This window comes from Lupinus angustifolius, chromosome LG15 (genome assembly GCF_001865875.1).
Source record: "Lupinus angustifolius cultivar Tanjil chromosome LG15, LupAngTanjil_v1.0, whole genome shotgun sequence".
Taxonomy (NCBI): Eukaryota; Viridiplantae; Streptophyta; class Magnoliopsida; order Fabales; family Fabaceae; genus Lupinus; species Lupinus angustifolius.
In genome coordinates, this window is record NC_032023.1 from 7,368,537 (window position 1) to 7,378,185 (window position 9,649).

The 9,649-nt window shown below is 30.2% G+C and overlaps 2 protein-coding genes across 2 annotated transcripts; one reads left to right on the forward strand and one right to left on the reverse strand.

The window, feature by feature from the left end:
- Positions 226-1,954, forward strand: LOC109327559 (probable glucan endo-1,3-beta-glucosidase A6). Its single transcript, XM_019560742.1, has 3 exons — positions 226-402; positions 500-1,804; positions 1,913-1,954. Exons 1-3 carry the CDS (start codon positions 357-359, stop codon positions 1,948-1,950), a joined length of 1,389 nt encoding a protein of 462 aa, XP_019416287.1. The 5' UTR covers positions 226-356; the 3' UTR covers positions 1,951-1,954.
- Positions 2,803-3,352, reverse strand: LOC109328748 (histone H3.2). The gene has a single exon (XM_019562353.1). The coding sequence runs from the start codon at positions 3,291-3,293 to the stop codon at positions 2,883-2,885; it is 411 nt and encodes a 136-aa protein (XP_019417898.1). The 5' UTR covers positions 3,294-3,352; the 3' UTR covers positions 2,803-2,882.

The window sequence follows — 9,649 nt, forward strand, 5'->3', positions numbered from 1 at the left end:
CTTATGTCCCCTTCTAAAGTTTGTGACTTATGTAACTGCATTTCTTGAAGTAAAATAGGTTGAAAAATAGGTCATTCCAAAGCAAGAAACAAAGAAACCACACCCTTGCCTTTTACAAGTTTACTTTTGGTTTAATCATTAATTTATGTGTTGAACACCTTTTTTCCTTCTATATTTCCTAGATAAATAAAAACTGATCTTCTCTATCTTCTATACACTCATAAAGATCCTTTAGCAAGAATATGATTTCTTGCTAATAAGTCTTCATTTCATTTGTGTATAAATTGAAGCTGCTAATGCTCTCATAACCTCACTCTTTTCCTTGCCCAATAGTCACTAACATAGAAGTTGGAGAAATGGGTCCTGTGGCTATATTTCTTGTCTGTTTACTTTCACTATCAAGTAAGTTTGAAATATACACATTGTTTTCTGCATTAGTGTCTTTATTTTTTAAACTACATGTCACTGATTTTGCATTGATTTTACATTGATTTTACAGGGGCAAAAGCCTCAAGCAACATTGGTGTGAATTATGGTCAACTTGGGAACAATCTACCTTCTGCATATCGGTCAATTGAGCTACTAACAACAATGAATGCCGGTCCCGTGAAGCTATATGATTCCAACCCCGAAATTTTAAGTCTTCTATCAACTACCAAGCTCCAAGTTTCCATTATGATCCAAAACCATGAGATCTCAGGTATTGCTGCAAACCAAAGCATAGCAGATGAATGGGTGAGGAACAATGTCCTTCCCCACTACCATGTTACTAAGATTCGCTATTTACTTGTTGGCAATGAAGTGCTCAGCTACAATTCAGAACAAGGCCACCAAATGTGGCATGATCTTGTCCCATCAATGAAAAACATCAAAAGATCTTTCAAGGCTCAGAACATCCATGGCATCAAAATTGGCACCCCATTAGCCATGGATGTGTTACAATCAACTTTCCCACCATCAAGTGGGATGTTCAGGTCCGACATTATAGACACTGTGATAGCACCAATGCTTGAGTTCTTAGACAGAACCAAATCATTTTTCTTCATTGATGCATATCCATATTTCCCATGGTCACAGGACCCTGAAAATATTAGCCTTGATTTTGCACTATTCAGAGGAACTTCCACCGTAAGGGACCCTGGTAGTGGCTTAATCTACACCAATTTGTTAGACCAAATGCTTGATTCCCTTGTCTTCGCCATGTCTAAACTTGGTTACTCCAACATCCAGCTTGTAATAGCTGAAACAGGATGGCCTAATTCTGGTGACATAGAAGAACATGGAGCAAATGTATTCAATGCAGCTACGTATAACCGCAATCTAATTAATAGAATGACTGCAAAACCACCAATTGGGACACCAGCTAGACCAGGGGTTGTAATACCAACCTTCATATTCTCACTGTTTGATGAAAACCAAAAGACTGGTCCAGGAACAGAAAGACATTGGGGTTTGTTGCATCCTAATGGAACGTCAATTTATGAAATTGACTTAACAGGGAAGACGCCTTTAACAGATTTTACATCTTTGCCCGAACCTAAAAATAATGTACCATATGAAGGGAAGGTGTGGTGTGTAGCAACCAAAGATGCAAACCAAATGGAGTTGCAAGCAACATTGAACTATGCCTGCAATCAAGGAGATGTGAATTGTGATCCACTTGCACCAGGTAGGGAGTGCTATGCACCAGTTTCAGTTGCTGATCACGCGAGTTATGTGTTCAGCTCCTACTGGGCTAAGTTCAGAAGTGAGGGAGGCACTTGCTATTTCAATGGACTTGCTGAGCAGACAACTAAAGATCCCAGTGAGTTATTCCACTATCGTCTCTTTAATACCTCATCTTTTTAACTTTCATCTTGCAGTCTTGAGATTTCTGGGTTAATATTTTGATGATGCGGGTTTTTTTGAACAGGTCGAGCTTCATGCAAGTACCCAAGTGTAAGTCTCTAAATATACAAAAACAGGTCAACCAGCAAGAGTTCATTTACTGAACCATACATTTATATCTTAAGGACTAGACAGCAAAAACTAAAGCTTTAGCAAAGAAGTATTTCCAAATACTACTAATTTGTGTAGTGACAACACCATATATGAAAATAAATCTAAACTTTAAATATTTATCGCACAGTTCTGCTTCTTTTATAATTTTGTAATGTTTTTGGCTGGCATATGAGTAATTGAAACATGTCCTACCTTACTGGTTTATATAGCTTAAACTTTAATAAGACATATCACTGTCAACAGAGAAAGAGAACGGAATACACATTATGGACTTCTGGCTAATTGCCAACAACTTTTAATGGAGAGAGTATCATCTATAATACTGCAAAGTGCAGTAGTAGATAGAGAAAGTAACATATGGTACCAACAAATTTTTTAGGGTACAAACAATTACTTTCTTTCAAATTAAAGACTTCACATTTCTCCTTGTTCTCATACTCACCATTAAGGGAGAGAATTTCAATTCCTTTTAATTACGCCTTATGAACTATAGGGCATAAATGATTAAATACAGAAAAGAGTTCAAAACCCAACCTCACCCCATAGTATCATATGCATTTCGATCCAAATTCAAAATCAACATCGTATACATGAAAAATTCTTATATGTGAATCTTATACGTATATTTAATTACAGATCACCGATTTCAAGTTCAGCAACCGAAATTAAAACATGAACAAACCTTAAATTCAAAAAATAAACATACTAGTTGAAACTAGTGATTTACAGTATTCTCAAAAATAAATATTAAACACTAATTGAAGCAATAAGAACAATATAGAATTGCATATAATATGAGTGGATAATAGTAACATGAAGTACTAATTTCATTGATAATGAGGCATTAACAACTACAGAGAATTACAAAAACATTGAACACTTCAAGCACGCTCACCCCTAATGCGTCTAGCTAACTGAATATCCTTAGGCATGATAGTAACTCTCTTAGCATGAATAGCACAAAGATTCGTATCCTCAAACAATCCAACAAGATATGCCTCCGCCGCCTCCTGCAGCGCCGACACGGCGGAGCTCTGGAATCGGAGATCAGTCTTGAAGTCCTGTGCAATTTCACGGACTAGCCTCTGGAACGGGAGCTTCCTGATGAGAAGCTCGGTGCTCTTCTGGTACTTGCGGATCTCACGGAGTGCCACTGTCCCTGGCCTGAATCTGTGTGGCTTCTTCACGCCGCCGGTGGCCGGAGCTGATTTGCGAGCGGCTTTGGTTGCGAGTTGCTTCCTTGGAGCCTTGCCGCCGGTGGATTTACGAGCAGTTTGTTTTGTACGAGCCATTTTCCGATTGCCGGTAACCGCTAACTGAAATTGAAATTGAGCGAGGGAAGGTATGAGAATTTGAAGAGGGGTGAAGATAAGAGGGGTTTATATATTGTAGGGTTTTGATTTTTTAAAGTCTAGGTTTTGTGAGAATTGATTGTGTTGTGGCCGTTGATTTGTTTTTGGGAGGGAATTGACGGGTATGGTTTTGTTTTGAGTTATGGGGTCACGCGGATCGGTGACGTGGGGATGTAAGGTGTTGATCGTTGATTTGGTTTTGTTGGATGGTTGAGATTGAATTGGATGGAGCGTCGCGGATCGATGTTTTCTTGTGCGGGAATGGGGGAATATTTGGGCGGGTTCTTTCTGAAAAGAGGAGTTAGAAGAAGCACAGTTTAGGGCTTTGAATTTGAACCCGTTTGTTAAAAACCCAAATGCTTAATCTGCCTTTTTTTCTTTTTTATAGTTGAGATCTATTCACTATTTCAAACTACTGGATTTTCCTATAAGTGATAGCTAAAATAGATAATTAGTTTTAAAAACTTACTCTTAGAGTAATTAGATTACTCCTCTTCTTTTTATTAATAATCAATTCTTCCCTTCACACCCCACCAAAAAATCATAGGCTCAATATTAACATTTATTCAACATATCAAAAAACATTTTCTTAGAACTTTGATTTAAAATGAAATTGCACTAAGCATAGTTGAGGCTTAATAATTGAGCATATATTCTATCCTAATATATACTACTTCATGCACTCTTTTACTAATAGGTTACATTATACATTCGCATGAGTCATAATACATTTTGCATGAATTTATTTAAATAATATAAAGTAATTTTCAAAATAAAAAATTATTGATAATCACCTTATGAAATATGATGTTCATATCTTTGAATGATGAAATAGAACTGTGGTCGAATAACATGGCCTAGAAACTCTAGTATTAAATAACTTTTTAAATAACATGGGATAGAACCTCTTGTTTTAAATAATATAACATAGAACCTCATCAATAACTTTTTAATTTACAAATTTCCTAATCCAACACACGCTAAATTAGTTAGTAAGTAAATAACCTCTAGTATTAAATAACTTTTTAAATAGCATGGGGTAGAACCTCTTGTTTTAAATAACATGGCGTAGAACCTCATCAATAACTTTTTAATTTACAAATTTTCTAATCCAACACACGCTAAATTAGTTAGTAAGTAAATATTCCTTTACTTTATTAATCATTCATGTATTCTTCATATCTTATTTTCACCATTTTGTTCACAGGCAATAACAAAAATTAATTTATATTGTGATATAAAAAACATCCAAGTCCTACATCTCCTAATATATTGAGAGCTACAACTCAATTTTATCGATAATACCTCATTCATTAATCACTTGAGAGCACGAATGTTAAACATCAACATAAATAAATAAATAAGCAAACAAAATAACATCAACCTATTAATTGTTTGATTTATTATCAACCTATTAATTCACCATTTTGAGAATATGTATATGTGACTAGGTAGGGATGTACATAGATAGGAGAAGAAAAAAAACATAAGAAATAAAATGTTAGTGTTTAGATTTAATAACAATTTGCTTATTAAAACAATTACATAATCCAAGTATCCCAATTGACTTATACAAAAAAAATCTTATATTTGACTAAATTTTTCGTTTGAAAAGTCATATGTCCTTAATGAATAGTTTCAATTTCAAATTATAATTTTTCCAATCACATAAAGGACATAGAAAGCTAACCTGCAAGGATTATTAAAAAAATCAATTGTCACTAAAAGAATTTATTTAACGAAATAAATTTATTTAGCTAAAATATAAGTGAATGTAATTAAAGTGGTTAAAGTTATTGGGGGAAGACATTCTTGGACTTCATGATGTTTATTTTCTCAATATCATGAAGAATGATAATTGTTGATCTACAACGAATATAAAACAAATTAATGAATAATGTAGGCATATAAGGTTGAGCATTGCCTAAATTAACAAATTGATGATTGTAATATTAACATTGCAATATTTGAGTCAAATTTAAACTCTAAACAAAATATATCAACAATGAGCATTGTCTAAATTAAGGAATCATAAATAATTCAAACAAAATATAAATCAAATATGTGTTATAATACATACAACTTTATATATCATGAGTGTTTGCAAAAGAATAAATTTCATTATCCCAATTAAATTAAATCAACGATATGATTATTTTTAAGCCAAAATTATTGTTTTTTCTCTATTAGGGTCAATGATAGATTGTGATTTTTTAGAGGCTTTATTTTAAAAAAAATAGAAGTTTTATTCTATTATTTAAAAGAATATTGTCCTCAATGAGTACAATGTTATTATCTTTATCACAATTCCATTATTCAATAACTTCAATAAAAAAATATTACTATCTTTATTTTAGATTCAGACACATTATATTTTCTATTATAGGTTTGATATTTTTAATATTATAAATTCATAAAATCATAAATATTAATATTTAAAATTAATTTTAATATAAATAATATTAATAAATAAATCTTTACATGAGAAAGTCATTATTGTTTATATTTTGTTTCCTAATATAAACTATAACTTTTATAATAAACATATTTGACTTAATATTTTCATTGTTTTGAATTTAGTTTATTAATCTATGTTATTGAAGTTCTATTTCTACTATTCACAATACATATTTTTTATGAGTTATACATATTTTTATTAGTTATTTTAGAATTAAACAAAAATTGGTTATAAATTTATTTTTATAATTAACATTGCCTAAAATTAAGGAATTGGAAATAAGTTTGATTAAAATTATATTAATATTTGAATTAGTCATTTCATAAGGTTACTATTCGTGTAATTCAAGTTTTTTAGAAATATAGTTCATTTTGGTTTTGTCCCGTTGATTTGTATTATGTATCTTAGTATGATATCATAATTAGTTGTATCATTCATTAGTGCACATGTGTCATGCTACGTACACCTTTTAGGATTAAATCCTAAAATTTGAATATATAATGACAAAAATAAACAACTAAAATTTATAAATTATGTTGGTTACAATTCTAAGGTTATAGTTCCGTTTTTAAAATTCCAATGTTATCAAATTACATTTTTAGACGGTTATAATTCTAATGTTATAATGACTACACTTTAATGTTATAATACAACATATTAACAATGAGTTAACTCAATGTACCAAAGGTTAACCAACAAAGTACAATAGTTCAAAAAAAAAATCTATGAGAAATAAAGTAAAACTATACTTGATGTTGACAATGAAAACTTCCAAAGGTGTTTGGACTCGTTCAAATCCTTGATCATGTCAAAGGGCAAGATATCAACATGATACTGATATATAAAAAATTCTCTCAAACTCATAAATAAATTAATGATCATAAATCATAAATATAAACAGACAAAATGAGCAATATCTGTAATGATAAAAAATTATATTTTGAATGAACAACTTTTTGTAGCAATGAATATAACAACAAAATAAAATTACATTTAAAGTTGGCACATAATGTAAAGAAATGCGAAGGTTTTTTTAAAAAAAAAATAAATATGTGGAACCTTATTTTATAGAGGGAAGTTATTAACTAAGACACCTCATAATGTAAAGACCTTAGTTTATTATTGAGCTTGATTCAATGCTAAAAGACTAATTTTTTGACATCAAAATCATGAAGAAAGTTAATGTAAGTAAATGTGTAGATACATAACAAAAGATAAAGAACTACTTGACAGAAAACACAATTCGAGCTTCAACAGAGAGCACACACATGATAATGACACATTAGTTATTTTGGTGCCTTATGGTATATGAGAGAATCAAGAGCTAATACAAACACTAAAAATCAGTAGAGTTAATATAAACATCAACATTCATAAACAAAATGCTAAAGAGATATTATCAAAGAAGTGCATAAGTGAGATGTAGAGAATCAAGCTTATGAGTAAAAAAGAAACAAAAGTAAAGCCACATAAAAATGATGAAGAAACTTGTTGTATCTAAAAGTGACATGACTTTATTTACTTTGGGTTTGGTTTTGTATGACCCTATCAGTTAGTAGGTTTTTTTTAATGTGAAACTCTATTATGTTTATCTTGGTGCCTTATGGTATATATTCTACCTTATTTCTAATCAAAATATAAAAATATCATAGATATATTATATCGTACGTTTCTTAATATATTGTTAATAGTATTATATCATGAATGTTAATGTTATATATGGTTATTTCATTTTGCCTTACTTTTCAACAACTAATAGTATTTTGTTGTGGAGCCATCAGTGGCAAGATTATGGTTTCTTTACGTGTCATAACCATAAAACTCTTCCACAATATTAAACAATAATGCAAAGAGAGAAAACATGGTATACATGCAATCAAAGGACTGAGAAAATAATAATGCAAAGAGAGAAAACATGTTACACATGCAACTAAATGACAGATTTTGTCCTTTCATTTCAACAAAACTATGCTTTTGTAATAAGGTAGTCTGAGTAGCAAAATGTCCAAAAGTTTTTGAAAACATAATGTAGTCATTACTAATGCATTTTATAAATCACTTTCATAGAGTATTAAAAAATAAGTAGGTCATTAGAAATTTGCATCATCAATACAAATTCAACAACTTCGAAAGTACATCACTTCTTGGAAGATAACAAAATTATTCAAACAATGGCCTTCAGAAGACCAATGCATGTAACAAATATATATTCAAGATATATTAAAGCCACAAAACAGAAGAAAGATCACATTTAAAACACAAAAATATTAGAAATATAACAATACATATTGAAGAAGAAAAAAATATTAAAGTTCACATTTTTAAGGCCAAAAAATGTGAAAATATCATCACTATTGGAAAAGGAAAAAGTTGTCCAAAGTCGCCAAAAAGTATCATCACTGCTAGAAAAGTATTAAAAATTTAAAAGTATCTTCATTGTTGGAAAAATATCAATTTTTTACATGTTTACAATATATATTTGTTATATGACAAATATATATTTAAGAACAAAAAAATATTAAAGTTCACATTTTGAAGGCAAAAAAATGTGATAGTATCATTACCGGTGGAAAAGGAAGAAGATAACAAAAGTCATCAAGCAATGACCTTCAAACACAAAGCATGTAACAAATATATATTCAATATCTCATCTTCAAACAAATAAATATGAGGAACAACCACAAAAAATCATCAAACAATGAAGCCACAAAAAGTACAAAAGATCACATTTTTAAAACAAAAAATGTGAAAGTAGCATATAACAAATATGTATTGAAGAGAAAACAATAATAAAGTTCAAATTTTTAATGCAAAAAATGTGAAAGATATCACATCTGGAAAACGCATGTTAAAGGTAAAACTTTCTCATCTTCAACAAAATAAAAATGAAGATCACATTTTTAAGACAAAAATGTGAAAGTAGACTGGATCTGAAAAAGTAAGAAAACGATCCACAAAAAGTAAGAAATGAAGAACTTTTAAACGCGTGTTCACAAAATCTCAGTTATCATAGATCAAAGATAAAACTTTCTAATCTTCAACAAAATAAATATGACAAGCAAAAGTAAGAAACAAATATTCAAGATCACATTTTTAAGACAAAAAATGTCAAAAAAGTAAGATTACGATCCACAAAAATGAAAAAAGGAAAAACTTTTAAACGTATGTTCACAAAATTTTAGTTATCATAGATCAAATATAAAACTTTCTCATTTTCAACAAAATAAATATGACGAATAACCACAAAAAGTAAGAAACAATTATTCAAGATTCCATTTTTAAGACAAAAAATGTCAAAAAGTAAGATTACAATCCACAAAAATTAAAAAAAGGAAGAACTTTTAAACGTATGTTCACAAAAAACTCAGTTAATATAGATCAAAGGTAAAAGCTTTGGAAACTCAACCTTCGTGTTTCAAAGGTAAAGTTTTGAATACAAAATCTCTGTATGAAAGTGAAAGTGCAAAGTATTAAGGATAACACTAGCAATGCTTTGCCTATGTTTTGATGAAGACAAGGTTTTATTAAAGCTTGAAGATGACTCAACAATCAACATGTCTAAAGCTTATTAGTCATTATTCTAAGTATTTTGGAATGTGTGCCTTAGTAAGTGAGTATAGGTGAGGTGAACCTAGGTGCAAGTCTCTCAAACCATTTTAATTGTCATATCACATCCATGAGACATATCATCTTGTTAGTTGTATGTTCATGCATTAATCATACATGTTATATGTGCATATTAGATATAATATAATTGGTAAAACATGTATAGGAGTTAAGCATAACATATGAGAAGTTTACATTTTGAACCACGTATCTTAATATGCTAGTTAATCGA

What these genes read in the sequence shown, in the direction of transcription:
- LOC109327559 (XM_019560742.1), top strand. Translation starts at nt 357, where the DNA reads ATGGGTCCTGTGGCTATATTTCTTGTCTGTTTACTTTCACTATCAA. An exon ending in CTGTTTACTTTCACTATCAA is followed by an intron (nt 403 to 499) that starts GTAAGTTTGAAA and finishes TTGATTTTACAG; the next exon opens with GGGCAAAAGCCTCAAGCAAC. An exon ending in GCAGACAACTAAAGATCCCA is followed by an intron (nt 1,805 to 1,912) that starts GTGAGTTATTCC and finishes TTTTTTGAACAG; the next exon opens with GTCGAGCTTCATGCAAGTAC.
- LOC109328748 (XM_019562353.1), bottom strand. Translation starts at nt 3,293, where the DNA reads ATGGCTCGTACAAAACAAACTGCTCGTAAATCCACCGGCGGCAAGGCT.